The sequence below is a fragment of the Rhinolophus sinicus genome, chromosome 1 (assembly GCF_057876585.1).
Source record: "Rhinolophus sinicus isolate RSI-liver-muscle chromosome 1, RSI-T2T, whole genome shotgun sequence".
Taxonomy (NCBI): domain Eukaryota; kingdom Metazoa; phylum Chordata; class Mammalia; order Chiroptera; family Rhinolophidae; genus Rhinolophus; species Rhinolophus sinicus.
Window position 1 is genome coordinate 83486379 of NC_142501.1, and position 22025 is coordinate 83508403.

The 22025-nt window shown below is 37.6% G+C and overlaps 1 protein-coding gene across 5 annotated transcripts in view; it reads right to left on the minus strand.

Annotated features, from left to right (window-relative positions):
* Positions 1-22025, minus strand: part of POC1B (POC1 centriolar protein B) — a 141671-nt gene that overhangs the window by 41944 nt on the left and 77702 nt on the right. For 3 of the 5 annotated variants that reach the window (XM_074325301.2, XM_019742143.3, XM_019742148.3), the window contains exons 11-12: positions 5754-5969; positions 1863-3035 (exon numbers count right to left, since the gene is read on the minus strand). The exons of the other annotated variants lie outside the window; for them this stretch is intronic. In XM_074325301.2, coding sequence (XP_074181402.1) covers positions 2931-3035; positions 5754-5969 — 321 coding nt within the window. In that variant the 3' untranslated portion in view covers positions 1863-2930. Of the gene's footprint in view, positions 1-1862; positions 3036-5753; positions 5970-22025 lie in introns of those variants that run through there. 5 annotated transcript variants of the gene reach the window in all.

Here is a 22025-nt window from a genome sequence, read left to right on the forward strand (position 1 = left end):
TCTTGGGCTTTCACGCTAAGATGGGAAAACTTGAAGGGTTTTGAGGCAAAGAGCCACCACATGTGTCAACTCGGGCTTTTCACGACCCACTCTGGCCTGCCATACAAAGGTGACAAGAGGGAGACCAGTTAGGAGGTAATAATGCCAGGGAACAAATGAGTCTTGTATCTTGCAGGAAGGAATTCCAGAACATACAGAACAAGTCACGTGAACAAAGCCAAGTAAGCAGTGGATATATTTAAGCAAAGAAAAAGCATACACTCCTACACTCCCCAAATAATGGGAGTGGGCAGGCCAGGAGGAGGGCAACTGCTCCAAAGAACAAAGAGGCTGAGGATTTTATCAGATCGCAGGCATGAAAATTCAAGTTTTAGGGGTGGCATGTAGGCGTGCCCAGGCAGGTCCTGGCTGTCCCTGGTGACCACTCCTTCCATTCCAGAGGTGGGATTCCCTTGTTCTTTCTGGGCCCTTGTTGGAACTGTCATGAGGACACAGGACACAGGGGGTGGAGATTTTTTCCTGCAATGCTAACAGTGTTATAATCCATTACAATTAGCTGTAGCTGCACCTTTTCTTAAGAATGATCTCATCTCCTCTCCTTGCTTTGTCTCCCTCACATCCTCCTTCCTTCCCCCCCCACATCTCCCCACAACCCTGTTTTTCTGCCTATGGTAGTCATCCAGGTAAGAGACGACGGTGGCTTGGCCAAAGTGGGTAACGGAGGTGCTGAGAAGTGAGGTGGTGAAAAGTGACTGTTTGTTTCATATGTTCTGACAAGTTCTGCTGAAGGAATGGAATGTGGGGTGTGAGGGAAGAGGGTAAAGGATGACTTCAAGGTCTTCAGCCCGAGCAGCTGGAAGGGGAGTTGCCACTTACTGAGATGAGAAGACCAGGAAAGGAGCTGGCTGGTGGGTAGTGGTGGAGGGTGTGCGGCAAATGTTTGCTTTTGGACATATTTAGAGAGGCCTACTAGTCTTCCAAGTGGAGATGCTGCTCAGGCAGTTGAATACACAAGTTAGGAAAGGTGAGAGGATAGAATCGGGGAAACACCAAGGAGAATCTGCAAGAACTGTAAAAAAAATGGGGGGAAGGAATTAAAGGATTCTCTTGAAAAAGTTTCAAGGCATTTTAATTTATTTCATTCATCACTGTTTTTAAATCCTTACTAAGGTCTGTGATGACTAAAAATGCGTGGCAACATCATGTTGTTAAGAAGCGGCCAGAGCTAGACCAATGGTTTCTACAGCGCTGGCCTCGGGCCAACAAACACCAACCTCCCGGGAGCTTCTAAGAGATGCAAATACTGGGCCCCACAAACCTAGCGAATCCTAAACTCAGAGTGGGGCCCAGGAAACCGTTTTTGACGAGTTTTTCAGGAGGCTGTAAGCACATTAAAGTTGAATGAGCTAGATGATAAGGTTTTAATCATCAAGAAAAAAATAAACAACTTTTTTTATAGGTAAAATGTCTTTATTGCTTGAAGCATAAAAAAGAGTAAACAAAAATCAGTAGGACATTTCATTTCTTAGTCTTCTCAATGAGATTATAAAAATGTAATGGCACTTGGCCTTTATAAACTCTTAAAAATGTCTAGAAGTTCACACTTAGTGTAATATAAAAAGGCACTTAAAACACACAATGAGATGATTAAAAACACCTCATAGATACAATTGAAACTGCTTTAAGAAAAATTTCTAAATATAGACTCCTACATAAATAGGACCTCACTTTTTCTTGTTTTTTAAAATATAAATAGCTAGCGTTTTCCCCATGTTACCTACAGACATCATAAATGTGGACTGCCTTCTCTTACCTTCTTTATTCTTGGTATAGGTTAACAGAAAAGCAAGCTAAAATCAACCTGTTTTTCTTCAATTTAATCTCTTATTTTGCTTAAGATAAAACAAAATTCTTAATTTGTAAGCGAAATCTTTTAGTGTGCCTTGCTCATTTTTATTTAGTTTCAAATCACAATTCATTAAAAAAATATATAGGAAGATGATATGAATGTTTTCTTTTTTAAGTACTTATAATTAGCTGCCAAAATCACCCTAAGCAACATTTCTGAAGCATGGGAACATAGATGTGAGTATATTTTTAAATACTCCTACTGCGTCATTCTGGCTTTCGAGCATAATGAAATCACACGAACATAATCTTTGTAAACTGGGATCACAGTTTCGAGTACAACTCAAGTCATTCAGTGAATTCATCTGTGAAAGCAAAGATAGATGCGCTTCACATGTTTTTAACTCTTTCAGGTTGGTCTAAGCATAAACAATACATACCATAAATAAAAACCCACTGACCTTCGTTATGCATGTACTATTACTGCTAATTAAAATAAGTGTATTGCTGCTGTGGAAAATCTGTGTTTTGGAAATTTTTATAAGATTATCTTTTCAAGACATTGTAAGAAAGGATAAATGTTTTCTTTGAACTGAAAGAAACACAAGACAGAACATTAACTCATTCTCTACATAGAGGATGCTGTTTTAGAGGTAAGTGAATTATTTTACCACAAGGGTGTTCACTAAAAAAATACATTAATTGCTTTAAGGAATTGCTTGAACATGGTCTATTTGAAATGACTTAACAATGAAATCCAGAGACTTGGTTACTTTCTTGGTAGGGTTTGGACTATAAATAAAAACTGACATTTAAAATAACATGGGGAAAATATAGAGTCACTTGAACGTTTACCACTTTATTACTCCAATCATAAATGGTAATGATTTAAGTTAGTCCTTGACATTGATTTGTGTGTTTAAATTAGTCATTAATTACGCCTCTCCTGCCTTTTGTTCTGTTGCTCACCCTGTTCAGAAATGCCCTGATAATTTGGGCATGGTTGCATTACACGAAGCCTGCAGCTTCCTGAGTATATGTACATGTGTTCATTTATCGTGCTTCTGATCGTATTTTTCTGTTTAACTTTTCTGTTGGATAGCATTGCAAAGCTTTTGCTGGTTTTCAAGGCAGTCTTTCAGCTTATCCTCTGTCAAAGTCAGTCGCTGCTCCAAGATTGAAACAGTCTGTAAAAAGGAGAACAAAATAATCAATGGCTGGTGACGGTCTGCCATCGGAATCACCACTCCTACCCGCCCCCCGCCCCCCAATAGCCACTATCCTGACCATTATAGTAACCAATTGCTTGCATTTCTTCTTTCAGATGTACATCCCTAGACACGATAATATTGTCCTACCCATTGTCAAGGTTTGATATGTCATTTCAAGTCTCTCTTAATGTATAGGTTCCTATCTCTTCCCTTTCTTTTCTTTACAATTTGTCGACAGGCTCAGACCATTTGACCTGTAAGGTTTCCACCAGTCTGGATGTTAGGAATGGTGCACTCAGGGTACAGTGCAATCTGTTCTCCCACCCTCCTCATTTTCTGTGAACTCACAGCTGGATTCAAAGCCTTGCTAAGATTTACGTTCGATCCCTTGGTAAGGCTGTAAGAGGCGGTCTATCCTTTCATTAGAAGACACATTACTAAGGTTTGGTCATTTCTCTTTTCATGATGTGCGGAACTATGCAATGCCAAGATCTATTAATTCTTGAGGATTGCAAATGCCATCATTGCCATCATCTAATGCCATCATTTAAAAATTATTAGTTGAAATAATTTATGAATAAGAGACACTTCCTTCATCTAATATTTGGTTACCCAGTGATAGAGTTCACAGAGGAAAGGCAGGATAAATGTTTGGTTATTTTAATCAACAAGTTCCATGATCATGAATTGATGCCCTATCATCCTCTGAAGGTAACACATTTTTTAAAAAGTATTATTATTTAGCATTTTTGTTTTCATATACCATACTATAGATTATGACTAATTAAAAATAGTGATGCTGGTAATATAGTCTGTCATTTCTTGAATGCCTACTACGGGTCAAGCATTTTGCCAATACTTTAAGAAACATGAATTATCACAATTCCACATGCTAAGGCTGTTGATACATGTATCATCAACACCTTTAACATTGGATAACTCCATTTAGCTACCATCTAAAACATAGTTTTATTTTAATTTATTTCTAATTACAGTTCAGTACAGATAGTTATAAACACAGCAGCTGCATTAGAGGCCCAGTCATCTGTAATTAAGTGAATGAGAACATGTTTATTTTACTTGCTACAAGCCCACAGTTTGCTCTTCCCATCTTGCATGTGTGCTGTGCCTGCTTTCAACCTTGTTCAAATGTAAAAGAAAGCCAGCTCTTCAAAATTACAGATAAAAAATCATAGAGGTGTTCAATAAAACATAAAGTGATTCATTTATTCTTGTTTTGTTTTTTAAACTTTTATTTTAAGTGTGTTTTTCCAGGACCCATCAGCTCCAAGTCAAGTAGTTGTTTCAATCTAGTTGTGGAGGGCGCAGCTCACAATGGCCCATGTGGGGATCAAACCAGCAACCTTATTGTTAAGAGCACCACTCTCTAACAAACTGAGCTAACCGGCCATCCCCTCATTTATTCTTGAATAAGCTAAAAAGAAGGAGAAATGGGTCATGGAGCTGAAAGTGAGGAGAAAGGAAAGATTCACTTGGGAGAGGCTTAAGAACACCCGACACTGAATGCAACAGGTGAGCAGGTCATAGCAGTATGGGGAACAAGCCAACCAAGACTAAACTTGGAATAAAGCTGAGTAATTTTACCTTGTATTTAATGGCTCTAAACCCTGGCTATAAAACAATCATATGGGGTGCTCGAAAGCTGGACGCCAGGGCCTTACCCCAGAGCAATGTAAATGAATCCTCTGGGATGAGAACTGGACATTTGTACGCGTCTGAACTGTCCAGGTGACTATAATGCACAGCCAAGGTGGAGAAGAGAAGTAGGAGATTTCTATGCACGAGCTATTTCAACTTGAAATATCTGTTCTGGAAAAGTGATTGACATCTCCCATGATCCCATTGTGGCCTGTCTGCTTCACTTGTGACGCTGTCTGCTCTGACGAATACTGGTATCCTCAGTCTATGTATCAAAGAGGAACAACAGAAGACTTTCAAAGGAAACACTGAATCAGCAGGGCTGGAAGACAGGCCTTCGGTGTATCCATTTCAACACCACTTCCCTTCAGTGACATCTGCATCTCCTGCCTAACAGTTGGAAGCATGTTAATATCCATGGTATTCGTTCTTTGCAAAGGTAAACTGGCATTAAAGGCCTGGGTAATATTTTAAGATGGGAATGCAAAACCCATCAGTTGCAGAAGGACACAACATGATGTAAGAAGCTTGACAACGAAGGAATTTATATAGTGCATAGTGAGACTATCTTCAGAGTGAAGAACTGTAAACACAGTCAATATTTCATTCTAACCAGAAATTGTTAATCCCAATACACTTTTCTTATGGCCCTAAATCCATCTTTGATAATGTCCTAATCTGAACACAATACATCAAAAATTCTTAAGGTAAAACATCACTGCCCAGGATCAAATACACTGATAGTGGAGAGTGTCACCACTGTTTGTCAGTCTCTACTGCTCCCTTCTGGCTCCCGGATGCCAGATATAGCAGTGTGAGTGTGTGTGTGTGTGTGTTCGCGCACTCGCATGTGTGTGTACACATACATCGTACGTGTGCACAGGCTCTGGCCTTACTTCCACAAGATCTTGCTAGAGCAGCTCAGCTTGTCTTTGTAAGCAAGACAATTCTTCCCCTGCTCTGCTAGTTCTGCAACCTGCTATAACCGGGACTGTTTGGTACATCTTACCCCAAGTGCAAAGCATGCCAACCCACCTGTGTCAGTACATGGAGCTGCTCCATAATATGCTCTAACGCATCAGTCACCGCGAGTGGTATGCTTCTGTGACTCTCAGAAGGGAGGTCGCTCATGTCTTCTGCTTTCTTCTTCAAGGTTGTTGGCAAACATTCTGATGACATTAAAGGATACGAGAAATATCCACACGTCTCTTCACCCTTTTCTGGTAGAGTTCTAACAACAGTTTCCGTCGTCTTCACATCACAGAAAAGACAGGAAGCGTTATATTTTCCAAACTTTAGAATAATATTTTATATATACGTTTTCCATATTCTAAAAGCCCAGCTTTCATTTAATTGTTTATCCTCAATTACAGCAAAGTATGGCAGTTACAATTATAAGAAGAAAATAAAGCTAACAATAAATAGAAAAAATTCACAATTTTCCTTGATTTTTTTTCAATGTAATACACTTTGTTTATATCTGTTTAAGGGATTAACTGTTGTACCATCAAAAAGATTGTTAGATGTACTCTAAGTCTTAATCTAAAAAAATTATGACATCCATTAAGATGACTACTGTTTTAAAAAGTAGAAAATAACGTGTTGGTGAGGATGCAGAGAAACTGGAACCCTCATGCATTGCTTGTAGGAATATAAAATGCTACAACTCCTGTAGAAACAGTTTCGCTGTGCCTCAAAAAGTTAAACATAGAATTACCATATGATCTAGCAATTCCACTCCTAAGTAAATATCCAAAAATAACTGAAAGCAAGGACTTGAACAGATACTTGTACAGCAATGTTAATAGCAACACTATTCAAAATTGCAAAAGATGGAAACAATCCAATATCCATCAACAGATAAATGTATAAACAAAATGTGGTATATACAGACAATGAAATACCACTTAGCCATAAAAATGAATGGAATTCGGATACATGTTACAACATAGATTGACCCTGAAACATTATGCTGAGTGAAGTAAGCTAGACACAAGAGAAAATACTGTATGACTCTACCCAGAATAGGCAAATTCAGAGAGACAGTAAGTACATTAGAGGTTACTATGGCTGGGGGGAGAGGAATGCGGAGATGTGAACCTATTGCTTAATGGGTACAAAGTTTCTGTTTGCAGTGATAAAAAAGCTCTCAAAATAGATAGTGGGGATGGTTACAAAACACTGTGAATACTTACGTAATGCCAGTGAATTGTACACTTAAAAATGATTAAAATGGTAAGTTATGTATATTTTACCAGAACAAAATTTAAAAAAACAAAAACAAAAAACCTCCAAATATATGGTAGTGAACAATCTGAAAATAAAATTAAGAAAACAACTCCATTTACAATAACATCATAAAGAATGAAATACTTAGAAATAAATTTAACAAAAGAAGTGCAAGACTTGTACACTGAAACCTATAAACCATCACTGAAAGAAATTAAAGAAGATCTAAATAATTGGAAAGACATCTCATGTCCCATGTTCATGGACCAGAAGACAATATTGTTAGGATGACAATACTCCCCAAATTAATATATACAGATTCAGTTTAATTCTTATAAAATCTCAGCTGCCTTTTTCCAGAAATAGACAAGCTGATCTTAAAATTCAGATGAAAATCAAGCAACCCAGAATAGCCAAAATAATATTGAAGAATGAAGACAGAGAACTCACACTTCCCAATTTCAAAATTTACTATAAAACTACAGTAGTCAAGAAATGTGGCACTGGCACAAAGACAGACATACAGCTCAACAGAATAGAATTCAGAGTCCAGAAATGAATCCTTCCATTAATGATCATTTGATTTTTTTGACAAAGTTGCCAAAACAATTTAATGGACAAAGCATCCTCTTTTCAACAAATGGTGACAGGAAAACTGGAGATCTTACTTCGAAAGAATGGACTTGAGTCCCGACCTCACACCATATACAAAATTAACTCAAAATGGATCAGAGACTTAAATATAAGAAAAAAAACAAACAAACTATAAAACTCTTGGAAGAAAACATAAATTTTCCTGATCTTGGATTAGACAGAAACTTCTTAGATACCATACCAAAAACACAAATAACAAAATAAATAAATAATTTGGATGCTATCAAAATTGAAAACTTTTGTGCATCACATGATATCAACAAGAAAGTAGTGGGGAAAACCCATGGAATGGGAGAAAATATTTGCAAATCATGCATTTTATGATACTTGCATGAAGAACATATAAAGAGCTATCAAAACTCAAACCTACAAAGACAAATAACCCAATTTAAAAAATGGCCAAAGGATTTGAATACACATTTCTCTAAAGAAGTTACACAGATGTCCAATAAGCACATGAAAGATGATCAACATCATTAGGGAAAAACAAATCAAAATCACGGTGAGATACCACTTATACACACCAGGATGAATAAAATTAAAAGGCCAGAACATAACTGTTGGCAAAGAAATTGGAACCCTAATGCATTCCTGGTGGGGTTTTAAAATGGTGCAGTTCGGTAGTTTCTCAAATTGTTAAACATAGAATTACTAGATGACCCTGCAATTCCACTCCTCAGCATATACCCAAGAGAAATGAAAACATACATTTACACAGAACTTGTACAAGAATGTCACAGCAGCATTATTCATAATAGCCATGGATATGGAAACAATCCATATACATCCAAATACTGTGATAATGAAAGGGTAAACAAAATGTATTATATCCTGACAGTAGATATTATTTACTCACAAAAAGGCATGAAGTACTGATACATGCAGGCTACAACATGGATGAATCCTGAAAACATTAGGCTAAGTTACAGAGCCATACACAAAAGCCACATATAGTCTGTTTCCATATATATGAAATGGTCAGGATAGACAAACGTATGAATACAGACTGAAATTAGTGGTTGCCAGAGGCTGGGAAGACGGCAGAATGGGGAGAGACTGGTAATGGGTATGTGGGTGATGAAAATGGTCCAAAATTCTTTTTGGAGAGATGAAATATTCCAAATTAGATAATGATGATGGCTACACAATTTTGTGAATATACTTTAAAAAACCTGAATTGCACACTTTAAAAGAGTGAATTTGATAGTATGTGAATTATATCTCATTAAAGCTGTTAAGGAAACAAACAAAAATCCAAACATATGCATCGCAGAAGTTTGTGTTTTTAAAGATTGTAGTCAATTTTTCATTTCTGGTTATCACTTAGGATGTGAAAGTTCCTGACAGAGTTACCTCAAACATGGAAAGTATGCTTCTAATGATGGTGAGAAGGAGAAGAGGGTGAAAACGACGGTGACAATTAGCACATACAGAGCTTACTGTGAGATTGGCAGTTTCAAGGGCTTTACACATTTTAACTGGTTTCAGTCTCACCATGAGCCTATCAGGTAGGTTCTACTATTATTTCCATTTTATAAATGAAGGCACAGAAATACAGAAACGTTAAATCACTTATCCAAGTCCACACAAGGTGGGAAAGACACAGGTAACATAACCAGCCGTATGTTTACAAGTACTCTGGGTATTGTTCCCCCGATCCCCTCAACCATGTTTTAAGAAGATAAAACCTTTCAACTTTCTGCCCGTCATATCTTACGAATTCACCATTTGCTGAAAAAAACACACACAAAAAAACTTAAAATCCACCATTCACAATTCAAGTTCATTTTTAAAATAGGTACATGATATATCTTAGTGCTCTTACTTAGCCACGTAGGAGTCTTTTCATTTGCTCAGGGTCTTTTCATTTGCTCACTCGACAGATACTCCCGGGACCCACTATGTGGGGACCCCACAGTGGGAGCGCGACCCCAGACCCTGCTGCCCTGAGGGTTAGGTTCTGGTGCCTTCAGTCACTTGGTAACTTATCTTTTCTACTTTTCTCACTCAGAGATTTATGACCCTATAGTTTTGCCTTAATGTCTAGCAGGCTACATTTAGCTCTGAAAACCATCCCGGTCTCTGAGCAGTTATGCTCTGTGTCTCCACATTTTCTGCGTTTGTCATATGCCTGACAGTGTGAGAGCGTGAACCTGAAATATCTGAGAATGGCTTTTTGAAGTATGGAGCACTCATTAAAATCCATACCCCCAAAATGACTTCATTACTATTACTTTGAATTGCTCAACTCCATGTGAGAAAGAACCGTTAAAATTGTCCTTAAAATGTTCAGAAGCAAAATTCCGTCAATCACAGATCATGAAAGAACAAGTTACCATGAAGGATGTCAGAGGCTTCTCATTAGATGGACCCTGAAGCATCTAGGACCTACCTACCTATTCATGCTCTGAACTAAGGAACTGGGAAAATAACACACAGCACTTATCCACCTGGGTCCCCAGCTACCGGCTAGTGGCAAAGATGGAAATGAAAGCAGTTTTTAGATACATATGGAATATACGAAGGATTCACCAAGAAGTCCTGTCTCACAATCAGAGTCTGCATTCCTGATCCTGGGAAGCCACCTCGCTGACTGCAGACAACGTATAGACGGACAGCCAGTTATCCCACCCCAAACAAATAATTCCTACTGAAAGGACAGACTTGTGATTTTTTTCACATTGCTTCTGCTCTGTCTGCAATGGCCTTCTGTGCCCTCAGAGTGTGACTGAATCCTTTTTGATCTTTGAACTGCAGCTTAAATGTCACATCTTCAGAAACGGAGCCTGACCACTGTACTGAAGCTGAACTTGCCATTCTCTCACATGGCCTCCTAATGTTCTCCTCCACAGCTGATCAGAGCTTGTGTTTATATATTTGTTCCTCGTCTGGTCTGCCTCCCACATGAGACTGTGCTAATGCTCATTATTCTCACCACAGTATCCCCGGGACTTAGCAGGAATTTGAATAGTTTTGAATATGGTAACCACTTATATGCAGATTTTATCACCGTTTCCACATATGAAAACCAAACTCTAGAACCAAGACAGTCTTGTTTATATGGAGCACAACATACTAAAGTATGTACGCACGGCTGCAAATATCACTAGTTATACTGTATCGCAGCTCTAACCATTCATGGGAAAAGACTTTAGCCTAATTAACAAATCAGTTATCGCACTCTGGGGGTTTGCACCAGGGTGGTTAGTGAAGAAAGGGCAATAGAAAAATGGGCAAAGAAAAGATTTAAGGTGATAATCTAAGCAGTAAAAGTTTCGATATGCCTTAATAGTGGTTTTCTTGTTTGGAATCATCAACAAATACATTACTATTTAATGACATATGGAGATGAACACAAAAGGGGCCAGGGTATGGGAAGAGAGAGGAAAAGTTACGAGGTCTCCATCCCATAACAGCAGCCACTGACACCTCAGTCTTTCTGTCTCTCAAAGGTATTGGAATCTAGACATTAGGAGATTCTTTCTCACCAACCAGCCTGGCCTTTGCATCCTGAAGGTACAGGGAAAGAGTGAGACGCAGAGCTTGGGGGAAGTTTCAAGGCACTCATTCCAAAAACGAAACAAAACCAAAAAGGGAAAATCTATGTTTAATATTCTTGGCTATCAGGAGTCCAGCAAATGAGGCTGTGGTACCCGCAGCTCCCAGTACAGCGAGGTCCTCTCCTATTTCCAAGCTGCTAATATTCATTTTTGGGGGGAATGCTTACTGAGTCCCAACATCGCCCGAAGCATTTACCGGTGCTAACCATGAGAAGAATGCGGACTCTCTGTTGGTAGAGAATTAAGGCAGAGCAGAGTCTGGCACATGACTGAACTGTGGGATGAACAGGAAACACAAGCAGACAAACGACTGAGAGACTGTGACAAAGAACAAACGCTTCTTTAGTCCATTAAAGGAAGAAACCACACCATGTTCTCTTACCCATTAATTTCATTGCCGATATTCAAAGTACAGAGGGGTCATAACCATTCATTCATTGATTTATTCAGCAAACAATGGCCTCCTCTGGTAGATATTAGAGCTACAGCAAAAACAAATTGGGTGTGGTCCCTTCCTTCAGGGAACTCACAAGTTCTCCGGGCATCTACTTCATCCAAAAGGATGACAGGCAGACACCACCCTTCAGTTCTCCTCGGGTCAGCCCACCGTTTCCATCTCAAAGATGGGCAACGCAGCTTCACCAAGTGCAGGAATGAATCTGAGTGGCTGAGAAATCCTTATCTCTACAGGTTAAAAGGCTTCCCTTTCCATCTGAATAGATAAAATACTGTAAACATATAGAGTTGACTGATGCAAACATCTTTGATCGTCCTGAGAGCTAGATAAAAATTCTGTCACATTCTGGGCAAAAATGACTCTTAACAGGTTATTTAACTGCCATAGTTAATTTTAATGCATAATTTTTCATATGTCACTTACATTAGAGGATGGATTCTTTCAATACATCAATAGAAAGTAAAAACTGTGGCATTTGAAAGCAAATTTTAATTAGGAAAGTAAGTGTTCAAGGTCCACACATCTAAACTGTTATTATTTATATAATTAACAACGGAAGACTTGAGATACTGTGGTGCTCAATCACATACGAGAGTTCATACATTATATTTACTGCCTTGCTTCCTCTCCTCTTCTCTCCCCCGCCCCCTGCCCTCCTCACCCACCCACCATCTGGGCTGGCAAGTTAGAACTCACCGCAGTGCCACTGCACTCTCAGAAGTCCTCGTGCTATCAGTAGGGTATTTGTCACTCCTTGTTCACATGTCTATATTCCCTCTTGATTATAAGGGATGCTCTCTTATAGGGCACGAGCCATAACTTTATCATTTTTTTAAATCAAAACATAGTTCATGAGACAGACAGGGCTCCACATTTGTTGAACTAACTTCAGCTGACTGTCGTACATCAGCTGAGCCATTCACAAAATGCAAATATTAATAATTTGACAGTATTTGGAGAGAAGTATAAATCCAAGGTGAAACCAATACCATTCTCTACTAAAAATTACTGTCTTAAATGCTTCCTTAGAGATATAATAAGGGAGCAAAGCAAGTGTTTATCACTTAACTGCAAATAACTTCTTTATTTTTATCCCCCAAAAGCATATTTGATGGTTTCTGATAGAGTAGCATAAGGGCTTTCTGACAAATGTGAATGCAAAAGTAGGCATTTCACATGTAAAGATAAGCAGTGACTTGAACTTCAGATATATCTGTAATAAATGGGTTAAAATAAGTCAGTTTTGGCTTATAACTAACATTTTTAGTCTTGATTTAATTCCATAAGTGGAGAACAAAACAGACAAAAGTCAGAAAAGTCTATCCAGAAGTGGTCTTGACCCCTCCAGCTAAAGCGAGTTTCCCATCATTGAAGGTTCTAAAATAGACTTGGGATGGTCACTTGTCAGGGATATTGTGAGAAATACACAAACATTAGATCAGGAAATTCAACTGAATGCCCTTTAAAGTCCTTTCCATTCCTGACATTCTGAGATTTTTAAATCACTACACACATATACAGACTTATAAAATGTATGCTTGAAATACACTAGGATAACAAAAAAATATCTTTTGCCTGGACAAAAATAAAAGCAAATCTTACTTTTCAAAGAAAAAAAGGATCATTTATTTTCAATGGTAACATTTAAAAGAGGAATCAGAAACTTCAACAATCCCTATATAGGATCTAAAATAATGAAGACATACCATTCATTTAAACAAAATTATTTTACGTAGCCCCCCCATGCCAGGAAAATTTTAGGTTCAGAAGTGTGTTAGTTGCCAACTGCTGCTGTAACATATTATAAGTCTAGTGGCTTCAAACAACACAATTTATTATCGTAAAGTTCTGGAGGTCAGAAGTTCAAAACAGGTTTTACGGGGCTAAAATTAAGGTGCCGACAGAGCCGTGGTCCCTCTGGATGCTCTAGGAGGGAATCTGTTCCTTGCCATTCCAGCTTCGTGAGGCTGTCAACAGTCCGTGGCTCATGCATGGCCCCATCACTCCCATCTCTGCTTCCGTTGTCTTATCTCCTCTGATTCCCATGCCTCCCTCTTTCCCTTATAAGCACCCCGTGATCGCATTGGGCCCACCTGGATAATCCAAGATAATCTCCCCAGTTCAAGATCCTTAATTTTACCACATTTGCAAAGTATCTTTTGCCATGTAAGGAAACATATTCACAGATTCTGGGGACAAGGACATGGACATGTTTATGGGACCATTAGTTTGCCTACTATAAGGAACGAATAAATAAAAGAAATCCTGTTGACATGGTAATAGTCCAGTGGATGAAGAAGAAAAATAAATATATAGAGATATGTAATAGAATGCCAGGTAATGACAAGGGTTATGAAGGAAAACAAAGCTGGGTAAGGTGTTACGTTATGAGGTAGCTCCACTGATAATGCATTTTTTAATGTGGAAGGTGGAGAATAAGTTTGGGGCATGTTAAGTTTGAGATGCCTATTAGACTTCCAGGGGAAAAGTCATGAAGGCAATTGGAAATATATGATTCTAGATTTCCGTGGTGAGGTTGTGGAGAGTTATCAGAATATATATATATATATATATATATACACACACACACACATATAGTGAGTATACACACACACACACACACACACACACACACACACACACACACAGTTTTTATAAAAGATGAAGAGCCAGATGAAGAGGTACAAGTGCAGGAGCTTCTGTTCCCTTGGCGGTGGGTGCTTGGCATATAAATATTTACAACCATGGGTCTAAGACCACTCAGGGAGAAGTCAAACGAGAGAAGAGTTGCAAAGCCTTTAGACGGCAGGAAGAAAAGGAGCAGGAACGGTGACTAGTGGCTAGTGAAATAGGAGGGACAGTGGCCCAAAGGTCAAGTGCGGACGAGTTTCAGGAGGGAGTAAGCACCGGGACCAAGTGCTTACAGTACCTGATTCAGACGAGTCACTGGAACCTTGACACGAGTGGAATGGTGGGGACAAAAGCTTAACTGCAGTGGATTCAGAGAAGTGGAATGTGAAAAAAAAAGTCTGAATATAGCAATTCTTTTGGGGAGTTTTGCTATAAAGGGGAGCAGAGCAAATAGAAGAGCAGGAAAGGGATGAAGAGTCAAATCAAATAAAGTTTTACTTTTTAACAATGGAAAATGCATTACACATGTGTGCTGATGAGCAAGACTGAGTGGGAAGAGAGCACTGATGTCACAGGATGGGGAGGCCGCAACAACTCGGGGAGGGGGCTGGCTAAGAAGGACGAGAGCCGGAGCTTTGTGTAAACAAACTTAAGGTGCGATCAGTGAGCATGGCTGCCCAGTTGCTTGGGTGCAGGGGCACAGTAGGCACAGAAATAGATTTTACCGGGTTGAAGGGTTTTTTTGGTGAGTACAACAAGTGGGAGAAAGGGGTTAGCGAGGGACTAGAGAATCTAAGCCAGGTAAAGGAGGGAGCCGCAGACACAGGAGGTGGGCAGTGGGAAGGCAGGAAGCTCAGTGCGTTGGAAGCCTTTCTGGGTTGATGAAAATTGGAGGACTAGAGGAAGTGGTGGCCAAAAAGTGGGAGTCTTTACACTGAGTTTACCATCAGCACCAGGGAGTCAGACAGTCACTGAGTTCATCTGAGAAGCCTGACAAGGGCTGGCTGTCTTTCTGAAGTGACTCAGAGCGTCGCTCAACCTTTGGGTTTTTCCTTGAGATCAAAAGCCAGTGTTAAACAAGAAGTGGATGGGCCAATCAGGGAAACAGAGAAATGAGCCATGGAGTCACACATATGGGGCTGTGACAGGACCACAACAAAGGATTTGTTTTCAGTATCTAAAATCCTTAGGAACAAAGGACTGCTGCTCCTGAAGGGGAGAAGCACTTCTCTTCTATCTTATGTCTTCACAGTGTATTGTGTATCCTTGTAAGAACACACCCACCTTATCAAGACTGATTGATATTAAGTTTTTGAGGATAAAAACCAGACAATGTCACGTGAAATTTGTGTCTCCCAAACTAAACTCACTGAGCTGAGAAAGCCTTCTGTTTGTCCCCTGGGAGAAACCATGCATCTTTCTCGCAAAGAGAGAGCCTTCCAGCTTTAGGGACAAGGTTTTACAGAGAGCTTTGATTTTTCTTCTTCAAACCAAATTGGAAATTTAATTTTTGTCAGAGACTTGAAAAACACACCCCTGTGCAGCTATCAACTAGACTATCTGAATGATTAATTCAGTCGCTTGGAAAAGACAGCTGAGGTCACAAATCTACTGTCTGTGTTTGTCTTTCATCTTTATGCTCATCTCTATAGAAGCTTATTAATTTTGAAACCATGAATGGGTGGTAGGATATAACAAGATCAAATAAAATCTTTACAAAAATTTTCGTCTGTGTTACACTCCTTACATGATTAGGCAAACATAAACTATGAATTCCTTAAAGGAAGATCTGTCTCCTGATGCCCTATGCTGAGTCCAGAATAGTGCATCGCACCAGACAAGTCTTAATTAATGATAAAATACTGACCAGAATTAATGGGGGGGCAGGGGAACAGAGAGCAGGTAGTTAGAGAAACAGAATTAGCACTCTCTCTTCTGCATTAAAATTAAACTAAAATGCTATAGGTACCGTGTTTCCCCGAAAATAAGACCTAGCTGGATCATCAGCTTTAATGCGTCTTTTGGAGCAAAAATTAATATAAGCCCAGGTCTTATTTTAATATCATATAAGACTAGGTATAATATAATATAATATAATATAATATAATATAATATAATATAATATAATATAATATAATATAATATAATACTGGGTCTTATATTAATTTTTGCTCCAAAAGATGCATTAGAGCTGATGGTCCGGCTAGGACTTATTTTCTTGGAAAAACGGTATACGGTATATGTTTTTCCCCATATTCTAGACAAATATAACACCAATAAAACTTCCTGTAAACTCAAAAGGGAAAACAAGTAGCCATTACTGCTTTTGTGAATTCTGGGCTACAGAGTAAAATCATATTTTATATTCAAGTAAGTATTACATCTTGGAAAAAATGGAAGTTTGACTTTGAAACCATATTTAGTTTAGTGTCACCCACATCATGTCTCAAAAAAGCCATCTGTTCACCTTTCAGAAAGCTGCCCCTTTGCGTGCACAACAGCACTCAAGTAAAATTAATAACATGAGTGAATAAGAAATGCAACCTCACTATAATACTAGTAATTTTGAATGAATCGGTAATCCTTCTCTTTTTATCTAATAACAACTGATTTAAGTTTCAACTATACTTTCAAAAATTCAATGAAAAGGTATAAAGAATAATAAAGCAACCCCCTCGCCCACCTTAAGATATAAAGTGTACCCTTTTCTGATCTATTTCCCAACCTTTCCCTCGTAAATGATACCACCATCTTGAATATGGTGCCTATCATTCCAATCTATGTCCCTTTGCTTTTATCACACATGCAGACATCCCTAAACAAAAGTATTGTTTTTTAATGTTTTAGAACTTCACATAAAATAATATTATATTAGATCCTTCTGGTATTTTCTGTTATTCAACATTTTTAGACTTGTCCATGGTGATGCAGATAAGTCTAGTTCATTTATTTTCACTGCCAGATAGTGTCCCATTGATTGACAATTCCACAATGTACATATCCTTTCTACTGTTAGCTAGTATTGAATGCTACAGTAAGCATGCTTAGAAATGTTTCCTGTATCCAAGTATGAGAGTTTCTCTAGAGTGGAATAGTTAAGTCATAGTTTTACCAGATATTGTCCAAAATGCTAGAATCAACTTATTCTTCTATGAGTAGAAGAAACTTTCCCTTTTTCCTACAAACTGAACAATATTTGATTGTTAGACATTTTAAATTTTTAACAAAATTATGGACAGGAAATGGTATCTCATGGTTTTCATTTCATTGTGCATTTCCTTGATTCCTGGTAGCTTGAGCATATTTTACATGTATACTGACCATTCTTCTATAAAGCACCTGTTTAAGTCTTTTGTCCACTTTTTAATTAGTCTACTTCTCTTTTTTTCTAATTTATATTTAAGAGTTCTTTATATATTCTGGATACCATTACTTCGTAATACATCTCCTACTCTATGGTTTGCCTTCACTTTTATTTTATTTTTATTTACACAAGTTTTTGTTTTACATGTAGTTGAATTTATTTAACTTTTCCTTTATAATTTGCACATTTCATACTTTGTTTAAGCAATCCTTGTTTACCCAGAATGCCTAAATATATTCTTCTGTTTTCTTCTAAAACTTTTTAAGTATAGTTTTTCTCACTTAAGCCTTTAACCCAGCTGATATTGATTTTGTTTGTGGTTAAAAGTAAGAACACAGTTTTATTTTTTCCCATATAGCTGGCTGTTACAGCAACATTTATTGAAATGTCCATTGAGTGATTAATCTACCTTCATGGGGCTGCAAAGCCAAGCCTTCCACATACCCACCATCTGTTTGTGTGGATGTGTTTATGTGCCCTCCACGGGAAACTTTTTGTTTCTCCTTATAAGATGATCACACTTCAAGTTAGTAAATCCCCACCCTTCAAATTTCTTCGAAATGGTTCTGGCTATTTTTGGCCCTTTGCTCTTCCATATAAACTTTAAAAACAACTCTTTAGGTTTGATTGAAAATTTTACTGGGCTGTTTACTGGAATTGCATTGAATTTGTAGATTTATTTGGGGGAGAACTAACATCTTTATGACATTGGGCCTTCCTATCCACAAACACGGAATTCAAAAAAACAAGCAATATTTTACAAATGTCATGTTTTCCTCACATGGAGTCCACTCTAGTGTTCTCTGTGTATCATTTCAACTTTAATATATGAGCTTCCAAAGTAAATACACCACCACCACTTTGGTATCATAACAATGTACAGAAAGGCAACCAAATCAACAAGTCAAATTACATCCTTGAATAACCATCCTCATTATTTCTGTGAAACATTAAATTATCAAAGAATCACAAGCATTACTGAGAATATTTATCTGGAAAATGATTTCCTGGGCTTGCTTATTTTCTGAGATAAATAATGCCATCTCTTGACTTTTCTTACAGGTCTAATTTTCTGTTCTTCAAAACTTTTCAAGTACCAAATTAAAATAAAAGTGAGCTGTGTGTTAAAAAGTCATGAGATAATTCTTTCAATTGCATATACAAACTAAATCACACTTTGCTCACCTGAATAAGACTTCAGCTTCCTTTTTGTATTTGTTTTAATGCTATGAAGAGGCCATCTTAAGGCAGGAATTCAACCAATCCTTTAACAAAGCTACATTCAGAAAACCGGGAAACTTTGTGGACCATCTTTTAGAGGGCAAATATTATATTTATTTGTTGCTCTATTCACCATCTAACATCACGTGAATATTTTAGTATGATTAATGATAACTGTGATTGTAACAGTAAGGTATATTCACAGCTGGGTATTGAGAACCACTCTTCTATTTACTATTCCTTACATCATTCAAAACGCAGAGTATGAAAGCTTTCTATGTGAACTCAGTATACACAGTGTACATTATATTAGTTGACTTTAATTTGCATTTGCAAAATAATGAAGGCTTTTCTCATCTTCTCCAAGTAGATGCAATTTGCTGCTCTTTTAAATATATAAAAATGTAATTTTGCTTCTTATGGCAATTATCAATTTTCCCTTGCATTTCTGTTATTTGTGATATCATATTTGTTATCTATGCTATCATATAACATGGTGGCTATATGAAGGAGATATCAAGTCACACAACTTGGGTTTAATCTTACTTCTTCTTTGTATTAACTATGTGACCTTGGACAAATTACTTGACCTCTCTAAGTTTTCCTCATCTATAAAATGGAGAAAATAATTCTGTACTACATTATAAGGTTGTGTGAGAATGTAGGTAAAGAATTTAATCTATAGTTTATATTCAACACCTATCATCAATATCATCATATTATGTCCTACCCCCATGTCACCAAAATCTAAATTGCATCTTTCTAGAAGGCAAATCTATAGCATACCTTTTTTCAGACTGATGAAAACACGCTAAATAACTCCTATGTGTAAGGCACTCATAAAATAATTAATAAGATTTATTTTAATTAAAGCTATTTCTCTATTCATTATTGTAAGGGTCTTGTTTTAAATTCTCCCATCTATGTCTGATTTCTCAAATTAAATAATAAACTATTTAAGGGCAGGTGACAGTTCAATAAATAAATGAATCAGTCATACTATATAAATGTTAACTAACTAGTATATGAATAAGTATATGATGAATACACATTTAAAATTAAAATCACTGTACAACAAATCCAAAACAAGCTATTAAGACATTTTCAGATGTAGTTTTAAAAGAGAAAAAAAGGTTTTTCTATTTTCAGGCAGCTGCCTGAAAAATGTATATAATACTTTTAAAAAGTACTTAGTAGACAAAGACCCAATATCTATTAAAAAAGTCTGGTCTCAACATTTTAATGGATGAAAAATGGTTTCCTAATAATATATAGGAAGCCAATTTAACATAAGCATTTAAATCTATGAATCTCACATAAAATATTTCACTGCTTGATAAAAATTATATAACTGGACATAGTTGAAAAATTATGGCATAAAATCTCCAGGAAGAATAGCTTATGAGTAGAAAATCAGTAACAGATACTTAATTATAAATAACTAAAAATAAGATACTATGATAACAGTATACTGTTTGATAGAGAAACTACATTTTTATTTCCTACATTTTTGTGTGTAGAAAAGTGTGGGTTTTTCTTCCTTATTTTGTTGGTGAAAGAAACCCAAAAACCAAAGACCATAAAAAGATGACTGTGTTTATAAAGACTGCTTTTTTTCTTTTTTTAAACCAATTACCATGGGGAAAATGGTCCAAGAGAAATAACATTAAAATACTGCCACAAAATTCAAAAATATTTGTCATAGATGCCATGAGTCCAAGAGAATGAGAACTAGATTCATACCTTTTTAAAAAAAGAGGTTAAGAATCATAATTTTTCTACACACACACAGACACATACAGGAGTAAGCAGGGAGCTCTTAGAGAGGAAGCCATGACCCTATGTGTGGTACTCACAGCCATTAAATGTAACCACTTTTATCTGCTTCATATTCCAGTCACAGTATTTATCAAACAACCAGCATTATTCATATACACAGTCTTCTAATGATCCCTTATGATGAATGAGATAACGCCGATCATCTCTTTATCATAATCATCACCACATTTATTACAGAGCTACAGTGTAGGGAACATCCCGTGGGACCTCATGGCTTCAGTGATCAAGTTAATCTCCTCACATCTATGTTTCTGGACTGGATGCACCATACCCAAGCCCTGTCTCTTTCCTGTCTTGGTAAACTGTGCCATTATCTATCTACCCAGCAGCCCCACATTTGGGAGATGTCTGGACATCTCCCTCTCCTCCGACGTCCAATCAGTAAACAGGATTTTCTGACTTTCTCTTCAGTATCTCACAGACCAGTCAGTCACCTGCATTTCCTAGACTGCCACTGCTCTACATCAGGCACTCTTCACCTCGTATCTGGATTACTGCTGCAGCTGCCTCCTAATTTTCCACGCCTCCAGTCTCACCTCACTCCAACCCTTCTTTTATCACATTTTCATAGTAACTGTTCTGAAACTCACGTGCTCTTGTCACTTTCCTGCTTAAAATCCTTCACAGGGCCTCCTAAAATTCTTAAGGTGAATCCAAACACCTTCAAATGGCATTGAAGGTCATTCATGACCCAGCTTCATCTCTTCCCTCCTGCCTCACCTCTTACTATCCCCTCAACCCTACCCAATACTGCAGCCAACCAGAACTGTTCATGGTCCCCTGAATTCTATGTCCCTTCTCATAGAATGGTCCCCAATTCTATGAAGTCTCAAAGGCCTTCCTGCCTTTGCACTGCTGAGCTCTGTCCTGTTCTGTGTATTATCAGGCAAATTCTTAAAGAATTAGCTCAAGTGTAAGGTCTTCTGGGAAGCTATCTTTGATCAGCTTTTCTGTACTCCACCCTGATTTTCTTGTACACACACACACACACACACACACACACACACACACACACACTTTACTTAACCAATCCACTGATGTACTCCCATAGCAACTTACGCATGTATCACTATTATTGGGTTTATTCTTTCATCTGGACATTTTCATTGCTCGATATATAATCAGAAAATGTATTGAATAAAAGAAATAATATTTTTTAGTTGTTTCTTTTGCTCCCTCCTCTCCTTCCATTCACTGTTCAAACCACTTCATACTGGCTTGCACCTGTATTACTCCATCAAAAAAGCATTTCAAAAGGTAACCAAAAATCTCTGCTAAATGCATCAAAGAGTTTTCAACCTTTCTCTTGCCTCTCAGCAGTGTGATTACGCCCATCCTCTTGAAACAGTCCT